Source organism: Prionailurus bengalensis, chromosome E2, assembly GCF_016509475.1.
Source record: "Prionailurus bengalensis isolate Pbe53 chromosome E2, Fcat_Pben_1.1_paternal_pri, whole genome shotgun sequence".
NCBI classification, from domain to species: domain Eukaryota; kingdom Metazoa; phylum Chordata; class Mammalia; order Carnivora; family Felidae; genus Prionailurus; species Prionailurus bengalensis.
In genome coordinates this window covers 15,658,808-15,685,566 of record NC_057352.1, presented here as the reverse complement: position 1 = coordinate 15,685,566, position 26,759 = coordinate 15,658,808, and the positions used below count along the sequence as shown (strand labels likewise).

The window sequence follows — 26,759 nt, the reverse complement described above, 5'->3', positions numbered from 1 at the left end:
AACGGGGAAGAGTGACATCCATTTGTGTCGAGTTGGGGAGTTCCATCAGCTCTTGCCAGTAACGTTCTCTCGGGGCCTAACTTGTTCTTGGCTCTTAGAAAACAGGAGTCATTGCTAATTTCAGATCAAGAGTTTGGGGGCACCTGGGTGGCTCGGTTAAATGTCCGACTTGGCTCAGGGCATGATCTCATGGTTCATGAGTACGAGCCCCACGTCGGGCTCTGCTGACAGCTCAAAGCCTGGAACCTGCTTCAGGTTCTCTCTCTCTCTCTCTCTCTCTCTCTCTCTCTCTCTCTCTCTCCCCCTCTCTTCCTCTCTCCCTCCCTCCCTCCCTCCTTCATTTGCATTCTGTCTCTAAAAAATAACATTAAAAAAGTTTGTCTCCAAGGCTGCAAACTAGTCCTCGCCATTCTTAGAGAGACATTACAAGAATTGGGATTTTCGGCTAGGCCATTCTCCCCCTGCCCTACCACCCCATCCCCCAGTCCCAGCCTACACCAGCCAGGAGGCCTAGCCAATGTTATTTGATGTGTACCTGTGCTGATGATTCCTATTTTACATAGGAAATATTTCAGAGTCTTGGCAGAGTGACCTCGGGAAAGTGTCTTCCCCTCTGAGCCTGCTGTCTGCAGGAAGAGGGGGTGGAGACTATAGTGACCGCCTTTGGGGGAAAGTGGAGGAAAGGAAATGCCCTAAGATGTCGAGTCCCTGGTGTAGACTGGCAGCTTCATTCTTGTAAGCCATGAGGCGTGAACTTTGCCTATGGGGAGGGCAGTGGCTCTGCCCCAGCTGTCACCCTTCTCAGCCCTCCCTCCTCTGCTTGCGTGCACACCCATCATTCTTTTGAGGACACTGACTTGGGGAGCCGGGGTAGGGCGGGACACCCTTTGCCCTGGGTTCCAGACCTGAGCAGGAGCCAGGAACTAGGGTGTGCCCGAATCCTGGGGACAAAGAGTGCTTCTGTAACTAGTGACTTGAGAGCCAGCTCTACGAGGTGGCAGCTCATAGTGGCTGCTATTTGAGTTAGCAAAAGGCGCCCCGGCTGGATGAGTATGGCTCCCGCTCAACCCACTTGACAGGTGCCTTTGTGTAAAATACAACCTGCACAACTGACCGTGGCTGCTCCGCAAGGAAGAGGAAATGACCTGTACCTCTTCTGAAACCACATCCCTTCCTGCTTAGTCTACCTGCTTTTGCCCTAGGAGGATCCTTTGAGCAACTAAGAACTTGATCTAGAGAAAGACTGCCTGGGTTCAAGCCCCAGCCTAGCGCCTTTTGGGCATATTGGTTAACCTCCCCGTGCTTCAGTTTTACAACCAAGGAGAGTACCCACTGAAGTCGTTGCTGTGAGTTAATGCTTTAGAGGAGTTTAGAACAGTTTGGCATATAGTTAAGAGATGATACACTTGACACCTGTCATGCTCACTTGGGCTTAGGGGCGTTATTTCATTTGCTTCCATAGTCCCCTCTAGGCACACCAGTATCTGTGCATGCTCTCACTCTTAAGAGGACATAGCTCTTTTTCGTCTTGTCTCACTAACTAGAATTAACGATGGAATACATCAGGGGCGCCTGGCTGGCTCCGTCGGCATAGCCCGCGACTCTTGATCTTGGGCTCGTGAGTTCAAGCCCCATGTTGAGCATAGAGCTTACCTAAAAACATAAAATGTTGTCACAAATAACATTTATCAATAAATAAAGGGAGCCTTTAAGCCTCACTGACGGCGGGCCAAACTCTTCAACTCTGAGCCCTTCGTGTGGAAGATTTTTCTGTGTCTGTCGGAAGCAGGCAGGGTGGGGCAGATGGCCCATAGCCCCAGTGGCTCTCCCTGCCAACTAGGCCCAGCATAAAAGTTCTGGATTTGTTCTCCAGGTCACAGCCAACACCCCTGGATCTTTGGCCAGATCCTGGCATCCCTTGGGAACATGGGCTGCTGCCCGGGCCTTGTCCGCTTCCTTTGCGTGCCGTTGGATGCCTTCCAGTGACTTTGAGAGAGGTGGGGAGAAGTCTGTGGGCTCCCATACCTGGAGGAGCCATGTTTTCTCATCCCCATTCCCGGTAGCTGACTGTGACCTTTCACACTGTGGGCCAGTTCCTGCTCTAGTCGAACTTGAATGCTTACCTTCTTACCTTCCCTGAATCCAATCAAGTTCACACTCCCCTGTCCCTCACGTCCAAACCTTGGGAACCATCTGGAGTCTGGATTCTTCCCTCATTCTGATGGCCACCCCTGCCACCATCCAATTCAGGACAGTAAGCCCTGTCAGCTCCACTTTCCCACATCCTTCCACTGCCCCACCTGCATAGCTCCCTCCTCCTCCAGGACCCTGGCCCTGTCCCCGCTCACCTGGACCTTTGTGGCAGCCTCCTGGCTGGTCTCCCTGTGTTTACTCCACCTACAGTCTGTTCCCCTCCTGTGGCTGCCGGATCCTGTAAACAGTAGCGGATCCCAGCCATCCCCTGCTTAGGGTCCTCCCTTAACTTCCCATTGCATTTCCAATAAAATTTGAACTCCTAACCATGGTTTTAAGTCCATCCATTCATTCACGTAAGATTTATTAAGCTTCTGTCTTGTGCTAGACGCTGCTTCAGAGACTAGGGATACAGCAGTGACCAAAGATCCTCACTCTCATGGGCTGACGTTCTTGGGAAGGAGACAGATAAACACGGTAAATAAGCTAAATGGTATGTTGAATGGTGATCAGTACTCCGGAAGAAAAGCAAAGGAGGGAAGGTGTAGGATGCTATTTTACTAAGGTGGTCAGGGAAGGTCTCACTGAGGAGGTGATATTTCTGCAGACCTGTAGGAGAGGAGGCTGTGTAAGCCCCAGGGATCCAGTAACTGGGAACAGTGTTCCAGGCAGTGGTAACAAGGTATCATCCAGCACAAAGGCCTGAGGCTGGAACGTGCCTGGTATGTTTGAGGAACACCAAGGAGGTCAGCAGTGTGGCAGAAGCTCAGAGATTGAGAGGGAGAGAAGGAGGTGAGCTGGGAGAGGAAATGCCGACAAGATGGGGGAAGACCTTGTGAAGCTCCAGGGGTCTCTTGTTTCAAAAGCGGGGCTGGGCTGGGCCAGGGCAGGGAAGACTTCTTCTTCAGCCTTTCCTCCTTTCCTTGACTTTGACTTGTACTCAGTGTTGCACCAAGGAGGGGTTCTGAGCAGAGGAGGGAGAGACTTGATTTGACTCAGGTGTTTACTGGCTCCCTTGGGCTTCCTGCGGGAAAGAGAGTGGGGTTGGGGGACCAGGAAGGGGAGCAGGAAGCGGGTGAGAGGCCGGTGCAGTGGTCCAAGGAAAGACAAGGCAAGGGTGGACAGGACTAGGGTGGGGCCATGGCGGGGGGGGGGGGGGGGGAGAATGGGTGGATTTTGTATATACTTAAAAAAAAATTTTTTTTAACGTTTATTTATTATTGAGAGACAGACAACGTGAGCAGGGGAGGGGTGGGGAGAGGGGGAGACACAGAATCGGAAGCAGGCTCCAGGCTCTGAGCTGTCAGCACAGAGCCCGACCCGGGGCTTGAACTCACCAACTGCGACATCATGACCTGAGCTGAAGTCGGTTGCTCAACCAACTGAGCCACCCAGGTGCCCCTGTATATACTTTTAAGATAGAACTGACAGAATTTCCTGAACTGGATGTAGGGTGTGAAGACAAAGAGGAGGCAAGGATGAATGCAAGGTTTGTGGCCTGCAGAGCTGGAAGACTGCAGGTGCCATTAACCGTGATGGATGGGGATGACTGTGGGGTGATCAGGTTTGGGAAGATCAGAAGCTTAGCTTTGGATATTTAAATTTGAGAAGGCGGGGTGCTTGGGTGGCTCAGTCAGTTTAGTGGCCAGCTCTTGATTTCACTTCAGGTCACGATCTCATGGTTGAGATTTAGCCTGGCGACTGGTTCTGTGCTGACAGCATGGAACCTGCTTGGGATTCTCTCCCTCTCTCCCTCTCTCCCCTTACCCCGTCCACATGCTTTCTCTCTTTCAAAACAAATAAACTTAAAAAATTTTTTCGAGAGGGCTATTAATGTGGCAATGTCATTTATCTGTATTTATTTGCTTATATATTGTTGCCCTCCCCCTTTTGAGCCACTTGAGAACTAATCATGCTTGTCATGCTTAGCACTCCATTGCCAATGCCCAAGAGCGATGCCTGGCACACTGTAGGTGCTCAAATGAATGTTTGTGGAATGAATGAAGAATAGACAAGTCTCCAAACTCCTTTACCTTCCCAGTCAGCCAGTATCTATTCCAACCCACCTAATTCTCATGTCTATTTCATGAATCCTTCACGTCTGTGTTCAAGTGTCCTCCTTTTCTGAGAAGCCTACCCTGAGTACTTTTTAAAAATATTCCATTCATGCTTAATTTTTCTCCGTAACACTTATCACCTTGGGATATCCTTCCTAAAATTTTGTTTGTTATCTTCCTTCACTACAAGGTAGTTGCACAAGGGCAAGGATTTTTGTCTCTCTTGTTCAGTGCCAACGCGTAAAACATGATCTGGCACACAGGAGGCGTTTAATAAATATTTGTTGAATTTGTGTTGTCGAATGAGAATACAGGCCCCAGCAGGTTAAGGCTTGATGGCGGGACCCGCCTTATGAATCATTCATGATACGGCCCCGCCCACAGGCGGAGAACGCGCGCTCACGCGGGAGAGGGGACGCGGCTCGTACTTGGGCCGAAAGGGTGGTCCGGGAAGTGGACTCTGCGCAGGCGCCGAGCTCCCCGAGGCGGGTCTCAGCCCTTTCCTGGTTAGGAGGCGCGCGCGCGCGCGGGAGGGCGGCGGCGGCGGCGCGGTGCGCAGGCGCGGCAGGCAGTGCGCAGGCGCTGGGGGAGGGCGGGCTGAAGCAGCTGAAGCGGCGGCGGCGGCGGCGGCGGAGGCTCGGGCAGAGGGGCGGGAGCTGCGGCGGGAGCGGACGGGCTGGTGGGCGAGCAAGAGGCGGCGGAATGGTGGACTACCACGCGGCGAACCAGTCGTACCAGTACGGCCCCAGCAGCGGGGGCAATGGCGCCGGCGGCGGAGGCAGCATGGGCGACTACATGGCCCAGGAAGACGACTGGGACCGGGACCTGCTGCTGGACCCGGCCTGGGAGAAGCAGCAGCGCAAGGTGCGCGGCCCGCGGGCCGGACGGGCTGGAAGGGGCGCTTCCGAGGGAGGCTGGGGGCCGGAAAGGGGGTTGGAGGGTCTTGAGAGACAATTGGAGGGTCTGTGATGGGAATCGGGGGTGTTGAGAAGGAATTGGCGGGATTGGGAAGGGGTTTGGAGTCCTGAGAAGGAATTGTAGAACTTGGGCAAGGAATTGAGAGTCTGAAGAAATCATTGGCGGCCTAGTAGGGAATATGGAAGTCTGAAAAAACGAATCAGAGAGCCCGATGAAGGAATTGGACGGTCTGGGCGGGATATTGGGGGAAATCGAGAGAAGCTTGTAGCCTCTAAAATGGAATTGGGGTCTAAGGCGGGGTGGAAGGTTCAGGGGATGGTTGGGGGTGCGGAGAGAAACGGGGGAGTCTGGAATTCGTGGGCCAGGATGGAATTGATGTCGGGGAGCCTGAACAGGAGCTCGAAGATGGAGGGGGTTATTTGGAGTGCAGAAAGGTCCGAAGGTTGGGGTTGGGGGGCGTTCTAAAGGGGATGGAGATTCTGGAAGTCTGAAGATGGAGTAGGGGTGCTAAGAAAGGAATGTGGAGTCTGAAGAGTAGTGGGGGGGGGGGGAGACCTGGGAGACTTGGAAGATGAGAGGGGCAGAGGAAAGAAGTGGGTGTGAGACTGTGGCATGGGGTGTGAGGATGGGCAGGGGTGCGAACAGAAGAAGGGAGCTGTAAGAAGTGCTTGAAGGGTTGAGGATTATTTGGAGGGCCCTGTTCTAAAGGGAAGAGGAGAAGATTGGGAAGCAGGAGGAGTGAGGAATTGATGATGAACAGGGTGAAGGGGATGGTCCCTGGAGTGTTTGAAGAGGGGATTCTGAAGAACTGATTCAAGGTTGAAAAGCTAGGTAGGGGGTTGGATGGAGCCTAAGGAAAAGGTAGTGTGGAAAAGGTGAGCAGGGTGGAGAGAATGTGAGCGACGGAATGGCGGGTAATGGGAGGGAAGTTAGTTTAGGAAAATGAAAGTCTCATTAGGAACACGGTGTGTGAGATGGACCGAGGAAGAGGAAGGAATTTGGAGGGGGGAGGGCTTTTAGAGGCGCAGTCCCGGGACTGCAAAGTGGGGTGGTGGGGGAGGGAGAATAAGGGAGGAAGCGGCGAGTGTCCAGGAAGAATTGCGTCTTTGGGGGGGAAGGGGGGAAGGGACCCTAAAGCAGCGTCTGTTTTCAGGTGGCATGTTGGGGTGTGGAAGCAACTTAGGGGGGACCACAGTAGTGAAAGGGAGATCAAAAGGAGTGGAAGGCCCAGAGGAGGTATTGGGGGGGGGGGGCGGGATAATTCAAGGTGGTTGAGGAGGGGAGCTCTCATGATAGAAGAGAGGGTTTGAGTGTGTGCAGGAAGAGCCAAAGAAAGGAGTCTGTTGAGTGGGTGTGTGTGTTGGGAGGGGTTGTGTAACGTGTGTGTGGAGAGAGTAGCAGGTACTCAAAGTTAGAGGCTTTTAATATGTTCTGGAGATCGGCGTTTCCTTCCCAGGTTTGTTACTAATCAGTTTTGGGGTCCTGGGCAAGACCCTTGCTCTCGTAGTACCGTTCTGTCATGTGGAAAATGAGGAGGGGTCGAAGGAGGCCCTTCTGTGATGCTGCAGAGATGGATGTGTCTGGTATTGGGACTTGGGAGGGTGGGCTTGGTGGGGTTTTTCAGGAACGTGGCGGGCAGACTCAAGGTGTTTGAGCGGTGAGTGGAGAGTGTGACTGGAAGCCTCCTGAGGGTGTGAATTGGCACTCAGGGTGTCTTTGCAGCCCCCCCCCCCCCCCCCCCCCCGCCCCAGCATGGAGGGAGAGGGTGAAAGGAGCAGCTGTTCCAAGGCAGCCTGGGGTGGGGCCTGGCATAACCTTGAGTAAATTCCCAGCCTCTGCTTGAATTTCCTCATCGGTAGTGGGGGTGGTGGTGGTCTTATCCATTGAGCCACCTACCTCAGGGTGGGCAGTTTGAGATAATCTGAACTACAAATGCTTTTTGAGGGTAGGGTGAGGTCTAGCCAGCAGCCACAAACAATAATTTACTGCCTGAGGCAGTGCTGGGTTGGAAAAGGTTAAGAGTTGCCAGGAGACTTGGAAAGTCGGGAGGGGGACAGGGGGCCACAGGATTATTTTTGAGAATTTCTGGGATCTGTCTTCTCCAGCTCCGAGTGCCTGGGAAGGTGAATCCCTCTTTTCTCTCAGGTACTGGAGGTGAGGGAACCTTCCTTTTCCTTCCCTTCCTGTCTTCTACCCTTCCCCAAATGACTCCTTTTGCTAGCTCACTTCCACTCCCTTCTGGGAGTTAGGGTGTGTGCTCCTTCGTGGTTATAGTCTCCCTTGCACACTGGGTGAGGCCGGGGCGCCATTCATGTCTGCCTGGGTGGGAACGAGGACTCAATGGAACCCCAAGGCCTCGCTGCTCTGTGTTATTTTCCCTCTTCCTTTCCTTAAGGACTGGGCAAGGTTGAGGGAAAGGGTCGCTCACAGCGTCCTCTAACTCGGTGAGGACCAGATTCTAGTATGTCCAGCTTTATACCTACTGCAGCAGATATTTACATGTAACTGTTCTTTGCAGAAAAATATTGCTTCGCTGCTGTGCACTCTCCTGTTATGGATCAGGGATCCTTTATGAAGGGGGGGGAGGGGGTAATGGAAAAGAATATATACATAAGTTTGGACTGTCCTTTCCCTTCTAAGAGGACTCTCCCCCTCCCCGCCCCCTGCTCCCTCCAAACAGTCTGGCTGAGTTTTTCGACATTACAGTGTCGCTTTAGTGAATAACAGGTTGCCCTTCTTGCCTCTCCAAGGCTGAGCCCCTGGCACTTGTGCATATATTCACATACTCTGAAAATCTGTGTCCAGGATAGCTGTAGTCCCTTCAAGTGTGTGGAATTGAATTCTTCTAGGGATTAGGCAAGGGTTGGTTCGAGTCAGGGTGTGTGTGTGTGGCTTCCGGTGAAGCCATTTGCCCTGACTTCTGAGACCCCTGTAACCAAGGCATTACCTGATAAGTAGGTTATGCAACATTTCTGACGTGGAAGGTCCTAGCTTTTCTCCTGGGGATGGGCGAAGGACTGATCTGGTTTTTGAGCAGATTCTCCAGCAATTACAGTTCTCGGCCACAGTTCTTTCTCCTAGTTGCCAAAAGGGGCCTGGGTAGCCTTGCTACTACCCCTGCTCTCCAGGATAGGAGAGGTCTCTTGACAGCTCGTCCAGAACCTCTTCAGTAGATCAAGAAGAAATGCCTCCTTTGCTGGGCTTGCATGTTCATTGAAACATCACTGCTCACAGGGCAGGGCCTCACTGTTTAGATCCCTGACCTTTGGCTCCGGCTGTATTAAGGGTGAGTTAATTATTTGAACGTTCTGATGGTGTTTTGTTTTTCTCCGACAGGTTTTTTTTTTTTTTTTTTTTTTTTTTTTTTTTAAGGCTAACAATAGACGCCCCAAAGTAGCCATCTGTTATTTTGTTCCATTACTTTAATTGCTTCCCTCTTGGGATCTGGCTAAGACTGACAGGTCCTTAGCAGCTTTTAAAATTAAATAACATACCTACAAAAAATAAATAAATACATACATAAATCGATGATAAAAACTTAAACGAACTTAACTATCATCTAGAAATGAGACTGCAAATATGGGAGGGGGACAGCTATGCTCTGCACTCTCGGGAGATGGGTGGGGGAAGCCACTGAGCCACTAGCACTCTATTCCCTCCCCATCCCCTGACACTGTGTTTCGGAACACAGCTTTTCTGATGACTGCCAAAGAGGGGAGGTGTTGGGGGAACGGCCCCGGGAGTAACAGCGCCCCTGGTAGCCACTCACGCTCACTCAGTCGAGAGCTGGTCTGTGAAGTGGGAGCGGTGCCTGCTGATACATCTAATCCTAGGCGGTCCAGGGTGGCAACCCAGGGTTGCCCTCTGCCTTTTGAAACACCCTCCCTGGTTCCGGCTTCCAAGACCAACAAGGAGGCTACCCTGGCAGCAGGGAGCTGACTCACCCTCCGGGTTGGGACTGGGGCTAAATGGTTTTATTTAAGGGCAGCCAATTGCCTGGCCTCAAGCAGACTTCCTTGTGGGGAAAGTGTTTGGTGACATGTTGGAGGAAAACAGCCCTGGAAACGAGGGTGATGCTTTAATATCGGTGTTGCTGGTGCCGCTAAACTCCCGAGATGCAGTCAGGGAGGTCATTTAAGAGGTGCGAGCGCACTCTCAAAACATCTTCTTAATCAGATTTCAGGGGAGCAGGGACCAGTCTGCATTCTGGTCTTAAGCCTCTGGGGTGGGGACCTCTGTCATTTAAAATTTAAACCCATACTCCAGCCATGGCAGACTTTGGCCAGACGGCATTGTTTTCCAGCTACCTGAGTGAGTAGCAAGAGTAGCAGAGGACAGTAAAGCGAGTGGAACCAAAAGAGAATCGATTTGAGAGGGCGCGAGGAGTTTCTGAGACTGTGGAGATGAATACGTTTGGCTTTTGCCGGATTGGTTGACAGTGTGCTGGGATTTGTACAAGCCTTTGACCAAATCTTAGGGTTCTTAAAACAAGGATTCCCTTACTGCCTCCACTGGGGGGGGGAGGGGAAGGGCAAAAATAATAAGCGAGCAGCAGTTTGCACTAGTATCAATTGCTCCTTCAAGTTTTCTGAATAGCTAAGTAGCAACATGTTTAGCTCTTCCCTGGCATTTTGTATATCTTAACTTATTTATTGTGTGTGAGAGAGAGACAGAGTGTGCACGCGAGCAGGGGAGGAGCAGAGAGAGAATCCCGAGAAGGCTCTGCACCGTCAGCTCAGAGCCTGATGCCGGGTTTGAACTCACAGACTGTAAGATCATGACCTGAGCCAAAATCAAGCGTCAGACACTTAACTGACTGAGCCACCCAGGCAGCCCTAGTATATTCTAGACCAGTGTTTCCCCCCAGTTTATCCCTATTTCCTTCCCTTAGTGATGTCCATAGTCTCATCAGTCACATTCAAGTCCCTTCCCTCAGTTCACTCCCACTGCTTTTATTTATGTATTTATTTTATGGAATAACAAAATACTCATGTTACCTTGTTTAAGCTCCTCTTCACCCCTTTTCTTTTTCCATGGAAATAAGAGGCAAGTGATAGCAAGGTGGTCATTCAATGGCAGTGGTGGCTGAAACACAGGTAGGTAGGCAGGCGGAAGTTTCTGCTTGAGCAGATTTCAAATTCTGTCATCCATGGAGGTTTGAAAGAAGTCTTTATAGCACGGGTGGTTTGAGAGTCCAAGATTAGTCCTCGTTTAGGAGGAGTTTAAAGGTTAAAACATCAAAGCACAGTTATAAGGAAACTTAGTTTTACAGTGTTGGCAGTCTAGACGCCAATGGCCAGAATTTGTTATAAAGTGTCTGAAAGTGGCACCGTAACATGTGCTTTTCTTCAGGAAGGTTTATGAGTTACATTTTAGTCACTATCTCAGGTATCAAGGAGTGTTAGGGTTAGTGGATCAAGAGAAACAATCGTTTTAAATTCCGGACTCTGTAAAGAGTCATCTTATTGGGTGGAAAATTAACCAGCTGGCTGGGAGGAGAAGGATCTTGCCTCCCTCCATCCAGAAAGTGAAATCTTCATGTGAATTTAACTGGCAAGGGTGTCTTTACATCCGTGCTGGTGGGAAGTTTTATCCAAGTAGCAGTCTCCCTGGGATTATAAAAATCTGAGACATTTGTCTTGGTGTTGTGCCTTTTTTGGTTGTGTTCTTTCACGTCCTTCCCCCTCCCCTTCCTCTGTAAACAATCGATGCATTAACTTGGAATGTCCAGGGAAAGTCTTGAAAAGCTGGTTGGTGTAACTTGGTTGCCTTCTCTTTAGTCTGAGCAGCAGTGACTCTGGAAGAAGCCAGTGGCCTTTTTCTTAGGTGTAATTTATTGAAGTGACTGGGAAGCCAATGGATTGAGCTTATTTGGGATTTGCTATTTGCCACCTATTTCTGTGCTGGCATCTGCATTTCTGGGATGAGCCCCATCCCCCCAAGAGTGAGGAACCATCCTGCATTTCCAGAAGAGACGTGGTTCCCCCAGCCAGAGCAGCTGCCGCCCCTGCTTCCTTGCACCTGCCCTTGTCTCCCTGTTTCCTAAACTGTAGTCATTTGTGATTTTTTCATACCATTTAAAATTTTTAATACACTTAAAACTTTCTTTAAGTCAATTTGCCTTAGTTTTAAAAGGAAAAGTTATATAAGTATGATACATGAAAAACTCAGCCTCCCTGGCCATAAATAGAAGGAAACTGCAAAAATAAACATGCTGAGAACCAAACAATGTCCTTAAATTCTAGCTAGGTTTTATTCCCGCTGAAGGCTCTGGGCCTGAGGCCTGCTCTCTTTGTTAAAAAGAGAGATTGGCAAGTGTCAGTGAGGTGCTAAAGACCATAGAACCAAGCAGAGACTTTCCCTTTGAAGTAATCAGAAGGTTTACAAGAATATCAAAGGAGGGGCGCCTGGGTGGCGCAGTCGGTTAAGCGTCCGACTTTGGCCAGGTCACGATCTCGCGGTCCGTGAGTTCGAGCCCCGCGTCGGGCTCTGGGCTGATGGCTCGGAGCCTGGAGCCTGTTTCCGATTCTGTGTCTCCCTCTCTCTCTGCCCCTCCCCCGTTCATGCTCTGTCTCTCTCTGTCCCAAAAATAAATAAATGTTAAAAAAAAAAAAAAAAGAATATCAAAGGAATAAGCTCATGGTGATTCAAGGGTTAACGTAGGATGTGAATAATCCTTAAAATCTCCCAAGTGTGCATGCCACACTTGGAAAAAAAGATCTCATTCAACCCTGGAAACATTCCGGGCAGAGTGACTTACCCAGGAACACACACCCCACCGTGCTGTACTTGAACACATCACTCAAGATCACAAGACTCTGGATTTATCTCTGCTTTCAAATGTTAGGCGTTTTTGTTTGTTTTTGAAGAAAGCAGAGCCACTTTGTAAATACAAGAACTGTGGGCTTATCGCTTGCTCCTCACACAGCTTTCTTTTTAAGGCTCTGGCTTTCTTACACATACACACTGAAAGTTTGGCTGCCCCCAGGAATAAACTGCACTGCCCTCCTGTTTGGGTATCTGAATCTTAGATTCTAAAAGGAAAGCAGTGCCCTCCTGCCGAGTTAAGAAAGGCTTATTTAAATGTTTTTCTTCCAAATAGCAGAGCAGAACAGATTCTTTGTTTTCCAGTGGAACTATGGACACAGGGCAGAAGTAGTTGGAAGTGGCCGTTACTACTTGGGGAACACAATGAAGTCATCTTGGGAAATATCGTTGACGGTGTTGAAATGATTGAATGGGATGCTAGAACACCAGCCACACAATAGCATTTGTGTCTTCAGCTTCGGGCAGGAATAAAGAAGACATTGTGGTTTGTTTTATGCTTTTTAAAGTCCCCCCCCCCCCCCCCGAAGGTGTGGGTCTGAGTGATGTCTGTCACTGGCTTTCTAGTGGGTTTTTCTTTTCATCTTTCCCCCTCCTTGATGGCTGTTGAGAGTGGGTGGAAGCCACATTCTAGGTGGATGGGAGGCCGTGCCAGGGGCAGGCAGTAGGCCTTGCTCCTCGTTCTCCACAAATGGAGAACACATTTGGTTTTTTAATCTCCAAAAAAGCCTAAGATAGAGGGTTTTCATATCCTACCTCCTGAGTAGTGACTCTGATTTACAAATATCTTAATTAGCAGCCATCCAGGAGGGGGGCATAGCAGGAAGTAAAATGGATATATATTTTTTCTCTTTTTTAAAAAATTATGTATATTTCATTTCGATGGCAGAGAAGGCCAAGTTGAGATTAGAAGAACCATCACGGGAGGAAGCTTGAAAGTGATTCAACCACCAGCCATGCTGGGAGGCTGAGGGGGTGTCACTCTAGGAGAGTTTGTGGGTCTTCAACCTGTGTTATTGAAACGACAGGCTTTTACCAAACGCCGAGGGTGGTGTTGGAAGTCTGCCTCAGTCAGTGTCATTGCCTCCGTCTGTGCATGTGTAATAGTCAACATGTAAGTCTCTGATCAAAATCTGGGTATGAGTAAAAGGTGTTTAGTTGATGTCACCATGGAAACTGAGTCACTTATTGTTTTGGGGAGCGCCTCCATCCCAGAGGCAGCACTAATGGTGGAATGTTGGGCTGTTGGGCAGAAATCTGCCACCAGCCGGTCTCCCAGGAAAGTCTCCACAGGCACCGTGGCCGTGCTGGGTGGGTGGATGAGAAGCTTGTTTCCTGGTGCAGGAATCGGGCCGGGCCATTTTATCCCTGAAGGGCGTGCGTTTGCGCATGAGAGCGGGAGAAGAAAAAGAGTCAACCATGAAAGCCACTGTTGGCTTTGTGGCTGGGATGTGTGCTTTTTCTCCAGGCATTTAGAGTTGGAATCTCAGCTATGTGACTTCTTAATAGCAGGGCAGAATGTGCCTGCATCTTTTGCCTGCTTTCACAAACACTGACAAATTAAAAAGAACTCTGAAGTTTCCAGCAAATCCCAAGTGCAGTTCATTCCATGATAACATTAAAAACAAAAAAATCTACATCCTTCCTACCCCAGCTCTGACAGTAAATAAACTTTTTTCTCCCTGTTACTTCCCCCTCTTTCCTTTAAGGGATTGAATACCTTTACATTAAACTCTGAATCTGATGAAAATATTTACATGCTTTTACAAAGTACTTATTTGGCTCTTGCTGGCATGGATTGTGTTTGGAAGAGTCAGGTTTTCTGTTTTGTTTTGTTTTGTTTTTTTAATTTTGTAGGCTTGTATGGTCTTCCAGTTCTGCCTTATGATATAAACTCAGTTTCAGAATTCAAAATGTCTGGAAGCAGCTGGTTTTCCAGGCTGGTTCAAGGGCGGTCTGATGAATCAACCCTTCTTACAGGCTGTCTGCTAACCAGTCCTGGAAGGTCTCCAGACGGTAAACATCACCAGGATTGTGAGGCAGGTTTTTTTTTCTTTTTTTTTTTTTCTGGTCATTTGAGCTATGCTGCCAAGTCTGGGAGGGTTTGACTTTCTGTAAAACAGAAAGGTCTGTATCAAGATGTCTTTTTCAGAGATGTCAGGCCTGAAGTCACCCAGTGCTATGTCTGCTGGTAGAGTGAGAGGAAATACCTAGCCTGATTTGGGGAGTGCGTTCTTGACCATTTTGGGAAACCGATTTTCCCCTTCCTTTTGTAACTTTCTTTAACTCACTGACACAAAGGCAGTCTGCAGAAAAGAATCCAGTCCGTCGATCCATTCTAGGGACGGTTGGCCCCAAGCTGCGTAATGTCAAGGAACCGGGCCCGGCTCTTACCTGCTGCCCAGAGACACCCTAGAGATTCAAAGGGAACAAGATTTCACCATAAAAATAGAAGACTCACTGCTCATTGAGTTCTCTTTTTGCAGCTACCTTAGACTTGAGAAAGTTCTGGGCCTCTTTAATAAACAACCACAAAGCAATGCTTGCCAAATACGGCCTGCTCCAGGGCTACAGGGTTAGCTTAGGAGACAACTTTCTTGCCTAAAAATAAATGCGTGTTCCTATCAAACATTCCAAGCATTGTTTAAACATGAGACTTCTGAGTAGTAGTTCAGGCTTTGTGGGTTCACTTATATCAGAATGTGGGCAGTTTGGGGAGCCAGCTCCCCATTTTGGGATTGGCCAGTGGCCACCAAGGAAATCAGATGATCAAATGCAAACCATCTTCCATCTCATTTCTGTATATTCTTGATCTATTTATAGGCTGATGGGGGAGACAGAGAGCAGGCATATAAGCAAAGTAGGCAATTTCAGACAAGATGGCGTGATGGGGGTGTCAATTAAATAATAATAATTGCTAGCATGTTACCCTGTGCTCGACTCTACCCTAAGCGCTCTACCTGGACTGTGAGGTAGGTATTGTTACCCTAACCGGACAGGTGCGGAAATGGGAGTTTAAGTCACTTACTCGAGTGACAGTGCCAGGATTTGAACCTGGAAGGTCTGGTTTTCAAGCCTGTGCTCCTGTATCTACATATACTACAGTCTGGTGATTGGGAATGGCTTGGGGAGAGGCGGGTGAGGGGACTAGGGCACAGCGCAGCAGGCACTTTCGATCAAGAGGAAGATCTTGGAAGACATGATATTTTAGCTATTCCCTAAGGGATGAGGGAGGGAGCCAAGAAAGCATTATGGGTAGGCTGTTCCAAGCAGGGGGCCGAATGTGTGGAGCCCATGAGGAACAGAAAGAAGGGCAGAGTGGCCAGAGCAGGGCATGTAGAAAAGACATGTAGAAGGCATGTAGAAAAGTCACAGCTCTCTCAGAGCTTTTTTGTTGGAAATGGCGATGGGGCCTAGAGTCTACAAATTCAGTGCCTCTTAGATTCCATTAGTCCAGGAACCCCATGCTTCCAGGATTCTGGCCCTGCACCCCTTTCCTCTCGGGGCCCCTGGACCGGCCAAACCAGAACTGACTTCTGAAGTGGGAATCCTGGGACTGTGGAGCATTAAACTAAACAAAAGCTTCAATTATCTCTGTGCTCATTGCTGCAGTAGACACCTGTGTTTGATTAAAGCGTCGGTAACTTTTGAATCTGGCATTTTACAGCACCGTGGACTCATGTGGCCTTGTACTGTCTCTCGTAGAGAACTTAACTCTTACCCTCTGAACAAATTCCAGTCCCCTTCAGTCCCATCAAGAGGCCGCTTGATTTATAAAGCATCTCTGGTAAAATGTTGTGGTTGCCTCTTTGAAGTGGGAAGCCAGGGAGCCTGATTTTTTTAACTGGCTCTTCTCCTGGGACTTCCCTTTCTCTGTAAATCCCTCTTCCATTTACTCAGTATTTCCGCCTTGTTTCTTTTGGTCAGGTGCAGCCGTAGCTAGCGTGGTCCTAGTTCCGGGAGACGTACGTGCAGGCTGATTGGTTCTGAGACGTTCAGCTTTCCGTACCCCACTGGAAGCCAGTCCAGTAACACCGTGGATTTCATTTTGCCCATGGCTCCCCATCTGAAGGCACGCCTGTCAGACTAGTTATGTGGCTTTCACTCAGGGTGGGAGGAACAGCGACACAGCTCTGGGCTGTCGGTGGACACTGTGTACACACAGCACCCAGCAAGAAGCTGAGTTCACAGACCGTAAAGCGTCCACCTTGAACGTGGGCTGGGATTCCCTTTGCCCTGCCCTTTGTGCAATTCGGCAGCAAAAATCATCCCTGTTGACAGACTAGAAAGGAGTGAATGAATATGAAACCGCCCTGTGATGGCATGGCCAGCCAGCTTCTTGGGCTGGAAAGAAGATGGCGAGGTTTCCACTCTCCTGGCAGAATACCCATGTGAACTTGTTAAATCTTTTAAGTAGCTGTATAGGAGGGGAGATAAGTGCATGTGTTTTTTATCCTTATCGCCTTAAATACAAAAATAAAACCTCCCCTTTATAAAACCAGTTCAGAGTGGGAAGAAAGTGTAATGGCAAATGGAAAACGTGGCCAATTATATGGAGTCCTACCCCACGTTTGGGATACAGCTGTAAGTTTCCACGGTGGGTGGCTTATTATGCATTTATGCTGAGCTGAACCTGCTCCAGGCTGTTCCTGCAGATAGAAAAGGAAAGGCTTGGGGGTGGGGGGGGGGTGGGGGTGAAAGAGCTGTCTCTTTCCATCACACTGTAAAGACTCAGAAGGTCTTTGGAAAGACTTTAGCACTTGTCACTTAGGTAGCAGAATTGGGGGCCGCAGAGCAAAGTGGCTCTGCATTTTGTAGCCAGCCAGCATGTTGTGTAACATGAGTTGGGGCTTCATGGGCTGTGGAGTCCAGCACTCAGGTAGAAACATGACCGCCAGGGCCAGACAGCAACCCTCGCTGGGCCCCTCTGCAGAGCGGAGCTCCACACTGTGCCTTCAGGGGTATGAGAGAAACCGGAGACCTAGCCCATGCTCTCAAGGAGCTCACGGTGTAGATGGGGAGCGAGCAAAGCCGCATGAGACTTCAGAAGGACACTAAGCGGCACGCCGACGAGCCCGCAGCACTCTAGCTGTGTCCCAGGAGAGCAAAGGGGTGAATAAGGGCAGGTGGGGTCAGTCATGGAAACTTTCATAAAGGAGGTGAGTGTTCAGGAGGGGTCGGCCTTTGCCCCAGCTGTGCACAGGTTTCTGGGGGAAGTATTAGGGGGTCTCTTGTGTGCGACTGAACAGTAGCCCTTAGATGTGTCTTACGAGCAGTCCTACCACTTCCTTCCGCTGATGAGCATTGTCTTTGGGGAGTTTCACGTTTGAGGCACCATGCTCGGTATATCTTGGCCATGCCTTGAAACCTCTGAACAGCCAGATCCCAGGGTCCGAATCCATATCCGTTCACAGGGCCTGTCACTTTCACGGCTGTCGTGGGCAGGCCAGACGTCCCATGTGGGAGTCTGCCCTGACTAAGCCTTTCCAGGGCATTTGTCTTCAGCTTGCTGATGGTCCCTTCACAATAAGCACAGGCCTGAGAAAAAGGAAGGGAGAGAGACTCGCTTCTTCGGTCCAGGAGTCTCTCCAAGCCTTGCGCCTCGTGGCCCATACGGGTGTGTGATGTCACCACTGCCTCCTAGTCCAGACGACCACTCAGTTCTGTACTGAGATCACAGAAATGAGTAGGGTTGGTCCCCGACAGCCTGGTTGGTTGGTGTGCCACAGTTAACATGCTGTCCCTGGAATGAGGGTGGCCTGGAAGTGTTCTGCCTTGAAAGTTTATTCTTGCCTGCCAAGCTCGGCTTACAGGTGCTATTTTTTTCTTTAAATAAACGCCTTAGAGCTGGCTTGTGGAACTTAGACTTCCCATCCCAGGAAATACTCCAGCGTGTTTAAAAAAAAAAAAAAAAAACACCATTCATTCAGGTGCTCGTGGCCAACTGTGTGATTCAACTAGTGCAGTGCCCTTGATATGCTTTTCCAAGATTGACATACTTGAGTTGCAGTCTGTGGCCCCACTGCAAGATAAGGTCAGGTGGCTGCCCCATGCCTCATTCTTTGTGTGGTTCCGGGTTGGGTTTTTCTCCCTTCAGTCATGATGCTTGAGAGCTGTGACACAGCTCGGCTCATGCAGGTGAAGTAGTGGCTGAAATCATCCAGTAGAACCTGGCCTCCTCCTTTAGACTGCCTGGGACCAGTAGGTTTGCTGTGGAAGGATTTGGTGGCAATGGTGAGGGGGGCAGGTGTTCCCCAGAATGAGCCAGTCTTTGTAGCTTGGCACCTAACTCTTTGTGCCGTTATGGAGAGAGAGAGCTGCAGAATATTAGCAGAGCCGGTGTGTTTCTTTATCCAGCTTATTATGGCTGCAAGGCGGGGTCCGCCTGACCATCCTTGGGGGGGGGGGACTTTTCCCCACTTCTGAAAGGCTGCAATGGAAGTGGACTTCCTTTGAGGAGAGAACCTGGGGCTCGTTAGCTGTCGTTGGAGAACGCTTGCTCTGCCCACCTTTTGGGAGAGCTTTCTGGGGGAGGAGTTGCAGAATTTATAGGGTCACCAAGTTTCATGCGCGAACCCGGGCTCTGGGAAGAGCTGCCTGCTTAGCTAGTGGGTTAACCGATAGCACCCAGCCTACCCACCAGACTAGAGGAGGCGGCTCAGATGTCACTGGGATTCAGGCTGTCTCTTGGCCCAAGTAGCTGCAGCCTGGGAGGGGGCGTTGAGGGTGCTGAGCTCCTGTGGGAGGGGGTTCCTGCGCTTCCATCTCCATACTTGGTTCTGGTGACGGGACCAGAGGAAGTGAAAGGTGTGCGGTGGGAGGAGGGTCAGAGCACAGCCTTTAGAGGGAGACAGACCTGGGTTCTGCACCCATGCCCTCCACCTACTGGCTGTGTGACGCTGGGCAGGTGATAGAGGTTAAACCTCAGTGTCCTCCTTTGAACAGGATCATCATCCTACCTCAACAGGCTGACTCTAGAATTAAATGAGATAGTATATGTAAAACACCTGGCCCAGTGCCCGACACATTGTGCTCAATAAATGTAGCTTCTTAATGATTACAGCGGCTCACCATCCTGCGTGCAGGTGGGCCCTGCTGCTCGCATCTTCTCTTTAAAGGAGTTAAAGGGACCTGCTGAGACGTGCAGTTCAGTGGAAAGCCACAACATGTGCCCGCATTCCTAAGGTGCCCCCCCAGGGAGCTCTGAACCCTAAAACCTAGCCAGTACCTTCAAAGACGAATCCTCTGTCAAGTGACAACCCGCACTTGAGCCGTAAGTGACACAACCTCTCCCCAGCTTCTGAGGCCATCTGTGCCTCATTGCCTAGGAGGTAGCCTCTTGTTTCTGAGTTGCGAGTCCTGAACGGTTTCGTGTCTGGATGAGCCATAGGCAGTGCTGGCAAGGCTTTTTCATGAGTAACACACAGCTTGTTATTAAGTTTGGGATAAGCCCAGGGGCTCTTTCCCTGGGTCCGCTTCTTTCCCTGTCCCCTTTCCTGCAAAGCAAAAAAAAAAAAAAAAAAAAAAAAAAAATCTTTATCCAGTCAAATTAGAAACAACCTCCAGCTTTGGGTCAGCCTGCTTTCTCTCAACTGGGAAGATGTAGAAAGAGGAGGAGCCTTTCGCTACTAACCCCAAAATAATGATCCAGAAATGCTATCAAACGGCATAGAGGCGTGCGGGAGCCTGCGCCCAGTTGCTGACCCGGAACGTGGGACCTTCTCTAGAGGGCTTAGCGGAGCCATGCCCCTTTCAGGCTCCTTCCCCGGTGCTTCTCACGCCTGCCGCTCCATCCTCTTTACCGCCTTCCTCCTGCCCCCCCTTCCCGAGGTCACTTCCTGATGCCATTCCTCAACTTAGCCCCTATCCCCCCCAAAAGCAATCAAATCCATAACCTAATAAGGCAAAAGAATGAGGAGAATGTCCGCCTCCCAGCCTCTCCCCTAACAGGGCGCAGGGCCGCAGCAAATTTGGAAATTGGAAAATGTTACAATGGAGGGGGCAACTGACTGGTGGGAGGGCTGGGCGTGCAGGCGGGACCCTGCCGGAGGGCCACCCGGTTTGCGCCTTCCAAATCCGGCCGTGCACACCCCCCACACGGTAAAGTGTACCGAAAGTAACAGCCGAGTCAGCTGCACCTCCTGTCGGGATTCTCGCAAGGAGGAGAACCAGAGAACCGAAGGCACCGACATGAAGAGTCCTCAGTGGGAACCCCCTCGGAGAGGCACCCCTCGGTCACGACTGGGACTCTGCAAATCCAAACACTTTCTCCCTCTGAGATGAGCAGTTTTCTTCCCCTTGACTGTGCCAGGGTTAATTTAGCCTGAGCGTTAATTAAAACATGTCGACACTTAGAGTGGGGCCCCCCCAGAAACCTGTCACCCCTCCTACATCATTATCCTGGGCAAATTGACCTTCTCTGACGCAGTTTCCATTCTCCACTCAGGAGGAGGAACAAGCCCCTCTCTGCCTGGGAGCCTGGGGTGGGGTGGCTGGCTGGGCCAGACCTACTTTGTTTTGGAAGGTCAAGCTTAGTAATTAACCTGAACGCTTCTGGGAGGGGGGTGAAGGAGAAGGAACCAGCGCTAAAGATGTGCCAAGTCTTTCAAATTGCTAATTATCAGCAGGCATGAGGTCATCCGTAAATATATCTAATTCTTTAGCTGTAATTAAGGCGCTCATTAAAAGCGCAGGGAAGTTTTGTTTTTTTTAAAGGAAAAAACACAAAAAGCCTTTGTTTCGACTTGACAGGATGGCTCAAAACAGGCGGAGGACTCAAGGCACAGGACTAGTTTCCTGCCTTAAGAACCTTTACAGGAAATTCACTGAAAACAATATTCTTGACCCTGCCAAAGAGGCAAACCTGGGGTGATGTCATTGTTTGAAGCTGTCACTGTGAGCCTGGCTTTGGGGGAGGAGGGTTGGTGGGATTAAAAAAGGAGTGTGAGAGAGAGAGAGAGTGTGTGTGTGTGTGTGTGTGTGTGTGTGTGTGTGTGTGTGTGTGTGTGTTTAGCTGTCTGTACAAGAGGCAAGTCCATTGAAAAGCAGGGCAGGAGGGAAATCACAAGTGGGGGGTCTTTGAAATATTCTTAGCTGTATTCAACTTTTCCAAGTTTAAAAAATTCTCTCTTACTATTTTTGCTCCTCAAAACGCTGCTGCCTTTTTTAAGAGACAGCCTTTTCTGAGCTGTTCCACATTTAGTGCTTTCCTTTATAGTTGGATTTGTGGCCCACAAGGCAGGGCGCTGAGTTCGGCACTAGGTAAACGCTGCTGCTTTTCTGAGAACAAGAGGCCCCATCGTGGAGCGTGGAAGCCGAGACACAGGACTAGTTTAGTGTATCTGTTTCTTCCGCAAAAACCATTCTGGAAAACTACCCAATGCCAGTGAGTTGGCATCTATAAATTGTTAATCTTCCCATGTGCCTCCAGGAACCGTCTGGAGCATCTCTGAAAAAAGGACAAACTTAGCATCTTGTCATTTTTCTTCTGGCTGGAAGTCTAACAGAGAGGCATAAACACAGTCTTAAAATGAAAGCAACAAAAATAAACTCAAACCAGCCCTGCATGAAGACATTAATGCAAAATATGCAAGCTGGCTTACTAGTTATGCGGCAGAAGACAGTCATAAGAAGATCCAGGCCTGGTTAAGGCGAGTTACGTCTTTTGAGGTGTCTTTTCCGTAGAATTCCAAATAAACTACGGGTGATTTACACAGATGAGGTTATAATACGGTGTCTCATTTCATCTTTGCATGGTCCAGTTTCTTGATAAACCTCTGCAGTGCTAATACAGGAGTAGGGTGCAGTTTAGAGTGCCCCCCACACGGACCTCTCCTTAAACAACATCCTAACAGCTTTAGAGGGAAGTTTGGGGATTCAGTAGGAAATCCATGTAAGTTTCCTGGGGTTCTCATCCTGTGATCTGTTAGTATTCTTTCTTCCCCCCTCCACTCAACTGTTAGGTTAGAGATATAGCAAGAAAGAAAACCAGCGTAGCTCCTGTCCTCATAGAAGTTACATTCTGGAGGGGAAGATGGGCAATGAAATCAATAGTGAAAATGAACTGGATATTAGGGTGACATGTGCATGTGAATGTGGCCTTCGGTTTACTGTTCTCTTCGACATTGACCTCCAGGTGAGTCCTGAGTGTTTGGTTCCTGGTGTGTGGTTTCATAAGCTCCCCAAGGCTGAAGAGTCACCTTGGGATCCAGCCTTTCCTGGAACTATCCTGGTTTGAGACATGTTGCTGGAAAGAAATAACATGTAGGCAAGAAAGATGCTTCTCCTGGTCAAGGAAGCCAGAGTACGCCGGTGTCCCCTTCCAGTGGCATTTAGACTTTGTGTGGGGGAAAAGCCTTGGTGGCTCAGTCTGGTCTTGAGTGGGCGGATAGAAGAGTCTCGAAGCTGTAGGCCTGCTGTTTTTACTTAGATTGTGTGTGTACGTGAGGCAGCTGAGGGGGAGCTGGTGGAGATCATGATGGGGTGGTGGCAAAAACCACAGCCATTGCCTGGGAAGATTGTTGCCCTTGGATTTGCTCGGGCCACTGCTTGATTCTGGAGCTGCTCTGGGCATCTGGAGCCGTGGATTTATGGTAACTGGCAGGAACTGAGCCCCGCATGGCCTCAGGAAGTTGGTGAGGTTAGCACCGCTTTTTGATGGGCTGGTAACACTCCCAGGGCTGACAGGTCATGCCTGTAGTCCTGGGATTCTGTTCTTTGGGAGCACTCTGGAAATCATCTCTTGGAATGCTAGCTCGCTTGCTGATGAGGTAGAAGCAAGAGTTGAGGGAAGGAGGGAGAGGCAATTGCTGCCCAGCCAAAAATCTCAAGGCTCGGTCTTCAATGTATGGAAACTTTAGTGCTTTTCTGATCTTTAGTGGAAATAGCTGTTCACTCTTAGCACCAGTTGGAAAGTGTTGGCAGCCAAAGGGGGGTCATTCCTCTTGGGCCCCACGGAGCCAGTATATCCTGTGTGTCTAACATTTTCCTGACCATACCTTTGCCCCATCTCAGCCTCCCAGCCCCACTATTTGGAAAGAATGGCTCCTAGGTCTCCCAAGGAATTTAGTGTTTGTACTCTAGGGAGTTGGGAGCCACGTAACACCCTCCACTCCCACCTGGGATTTCAGGTTGTCTCTGGGTCTTTGGGAGCACAGCATGGTAGGGTGGAGGCCACAGGAAGCTGGAAGTTGCGGGGAGGGGGTGCGCTTCGTCCTGGCCTGTAGCTTGTCATTCTGGGTGGGTGGTCCTGTCATTTGAGCCATTGTGAGAGGAATGGATGTGAGTGCTCCTGGTTTTCCTCTGGAGCTGAGGGACTGCTGTCCTGGATTATCATAGGGCAGGTGACAAAAACCAGTGAAGCAGCCTGGGTAGGGGTGGGGCAGCCACAATTCAACTCCGTCTGATTGTGGCCAGGTGGGAATGAAGGCCTGGGACTTCATTTCCCAAGAATTTGGAACGTAGTTTTATGAGGCAATTAGTTCAACTTAAAAGAAAAAAACCTGCAAACCATACAAAATGGAGCCTTTTGGGCCCCAAGAGTTACCCATTGGTGACCTCTGACCTTGGACATTTGCATGCTCTTGATCCTGTCTGCCTCTCCTTCCAAAGTTCCTTCTTTCCTCTTGACTAGATTTCTGTTGCTTAATCCTCTTATTGAGAAGGCGAAAATCCATTTTCTTTTGCTCCTTGTTGACAGCTCTGATAAAAGGTGGTTGAAATGAATGGCAGTGAAAACGAGTTGCCTTATCTGTGATTTTCCATCTTTGGACCCTTCCATTTCCTTCCCCTCCACCCCGCCCCCCTTACCATAGATAGTTAATTATTAGTAGGCTCTTCAAAATTCCTGTCACCGTGTGCTTGTTTTTAGGACCTGGCTCCATGTTTCTGTGAACAAAAATAGCAGAAAGTGTTTTTTTGTTGTTGTTTTTGCTTTAGAAGGCCCCATACAGCACTTGGATACAAAGGTGGCTGTTCTGCACACACAATGACCCGGTGAACAATGCCAACGTTCAAAATAAGCAGCCAGTTCAAAGTTTGCACCTAAGCAGCAGGTGTACAGAAATACTTAGGATGGATCACTTAAATTTGACTTCTGGAAGATACTGGCAATCTAGGTTTTGTGAAAGAGACCCAATTCTGAGATCTTTGTAGACAGGCCACAATGTGACACTAACTACTGATGAGGGTTGACGGATTTCTGAAAAATAGGATATACTAAGTGTGCAGTAAATTTGTCGATTTAAAAAATTTGACACTTACCCCTGAAAAATTCATATATTTTTTTTTTCTAAGCTCTAATTGAGGCCCTTGTCAATTGTACGAATGGTCCCACAGAAAAGGATCCTTGTTGAACTTTGCATTTGGATTCGTCTGTCTGGGAAAAGCCAGGAAACTCTCCATAAAGGCATGGCTCTCAACTTTAACTTTTTTGGGCTCTGTTGCCTCCGCACTGGCTTGAGTATTTCCTGGCTCAATTGTTTTCTCAAGCTGGCCTTGAGTCCTTAGATGTTATTTGTGTGCCTAGAAATAGCTGGAGGAAAAATGGTTGTAATGCTTCACATTTCACGTTGCTCACAGACTCTCCGCGGATGGAAACTCTCTCTGCAAGGGAAAGCGCTTCCCACCCAGAAAACCCGCTGGGTGCTGGAGCCTTCACTATATACCCCGGTGAGGAGGATGAGAAAGCTTCTAGCTGTCCACAGACTGTCAGGCCAAGGTTCCTTAGGATAGGGCTCAAAGCAGTAGAAGTTCTCCTGCGTGGGCTTTGCTGCCACTCACATGGACCATACAGGGCGGGACAAGGTTGTGTATGTTTTGATCTGTGTCCTTTTGGTGGATTTGGAATGAACGGAGGAGGAAGGGAGTGAATTATGGAGAAGGGAGAGGTAAAGAAACACATCAATAAGGAGCAGAGGGTGAAGCCTTCTCACTAGTTTTAATTTATTTTATTTTTTATTTTTTCTTCTCACCAGTTTTAAGTAATTGATCCCAGCATGATTGATGGAGAAGATGGGGTGGTCCATCCACTAATTGTGTGTGTGTGTGTGTGTGTGTGTGTGTGTGTGTGTGTGTGTTAAGAGCTCTGCATTTTTTTTTCTTAATATTTATTTTGAGAGAGAGGGAGAAGAGCGCACATGGGGGAGGGGCGGGGGGGGGGAATAGAGAATCTGAAGCAGACCTGCACTGTCAATTCAGAGCCCAACACAGGGCTTGAACTCATGAACTGTTGAGATCATGACCTGAGCCACCCACGTGCCCCCATCCATTCATTATTTACTGAGCATTTATCCAGTATGTGTCTGTCATAAACAGGTTACTGGGTAAAATCAAATATGCCTTTCTGTCCTCATGGAGCTTGTAGCCCAGTGGGGAAGATTGGCCCTTAAATAGCAACAACAGCAAAAATCCCAAATATTTAGGGTCTTGCAAGATGTGATCACTTTTATGAAGAAAAAGAGCAGAGCCCTTTAAGAGGGTACAGTGGGGCAGTTTGCTGTAGTTTGAGTAAGAGCCATTAGGGGATGGTGACTGGTTAATGAGACCTGGAGGGTGAGCAGCGGCCAGTTGGGGAGAAGAATGTCACAGGCAGGAGGACCTGAGGAGCGTGGGAAGAGAGGGAGAATGGGACCAGGGTGGCTGGGCCGAGTGGGGAGGGTAATGGGAGATGAGGTCGGAAAGGTGACGGTAGCCAGAACGTGCCTCCAGTCAGGATCTAGGGTTTTATTCTAAAAAAATTTTTTTTATTTTACATTTATTTATTTTTGAGAAACAGAGTGAGACAAAGTGTGAGTGGGGGAGGGGCAGAGAGAGAAGGAGACACAGAATCTGAAGCAGGCTCCAGGCTCTGAACAAGCGGTCAGCACAGAGCCTGATGCGGGGCTCCAACCCACGAACTGTGAGATCATGACCTGAGCCGAAGTCAGATGCTCAACCGACTGAGCCACCCAGGCGCCCCAAGGGTTTTGTTCTAAATGCAGTTGAGAAAGCGTTGATGCCATAAATACTGATTTCGTGCCAGTCACTGTTTGGGGCTCTGAGTACATAGCTGTGAAGAAAATCAGCAACACCAGCCCTTGCCTTCATGGGGCTCCCAGTCAAGTGGAACACCATGGAAGCATGTCTGTCTGTCTGTCTTTCTTTCTTTCTTTCTTTCTTTCTTCTTTCTTTCTTTCTTTCTTTCTTTCTTTCTTTCTGTTTATATATTTATTTTTGGGAGAGAGCACACAAGTGCAAGCAGGGGAGGGGCAGAGAGAGAGGGAGGGAGGGAATTCCAAGCAGGCTCTGTGCTGGCAGCTTAGAGCCTTGGTGGGGCTTAATCTCACGAACCCGTGAGATCCTGAGCTGAATTCAAGAGTCAGACACCTAATTGACTGAGCCTCCCAGGCGCCCCGATTGTGTTTTTCAGTTGAAGTGTGGCTGATGCACAATGTTCCATTAGTTTCAGGCATATGGCAGTAGTGATTGACAACTCTGTATGTTTTGCTGTGCTCACCACGGGTATAGCTGCCACCGGCCACCATAGAACACTATCACAGGACCACTTACTATGTTCCCTATGCTGTACTTTTTATCCCCATGACTTACTCATTCCATAACTGGAAGCCTGTACCTCCCACTCCCCTTCAGCCATTTTGCTCATCCTCCTTCCTCCTCCCCTCTGGCAACCATCGGTTTGTCCTCTGTATTTGTGGGTCTGTTTCTGCAATTTATTCATTTGTTGTTGTTGTTGTTGTTGTTGTTTTTTAGATTCCACATAATAAGTGC

General features: G+C 49.3%; 1 protein-coding gene across 6 annotated transcripts in view; it reads left to right on the top strand.

The window, feature by feature from the left end:
- Positions 1–4,788: 4,788 nt before the first annotated feature.
- ACTN4 (actinin alpha 4) overlaps positions 4,789–26,759 on the top strand; it is a 71,028-nt gene continuing 49,057 nt past the window's right edge. For 2 of the 6 annotated variants that reach the window (XM_043599002.1, XM_043598998.1), the window contains exon 1: positions 4,855–5,114. In XM_043599002.1, coding sequence (XP_043454937.1) covers positions 4,953–5,114 — 162 coding nt within the window. In that variant the 5' untranslated portion in view covers positions 4,855–4,952. Of the gene's footprint in view, positions 5,115–26,759 lie in introns of all 6 variants that reach the window. The other 4 variants (XM_043598999.1, XM_043598996.1, XM_043598997.1 and 1 more) reach the window with 4 other exon arrangements.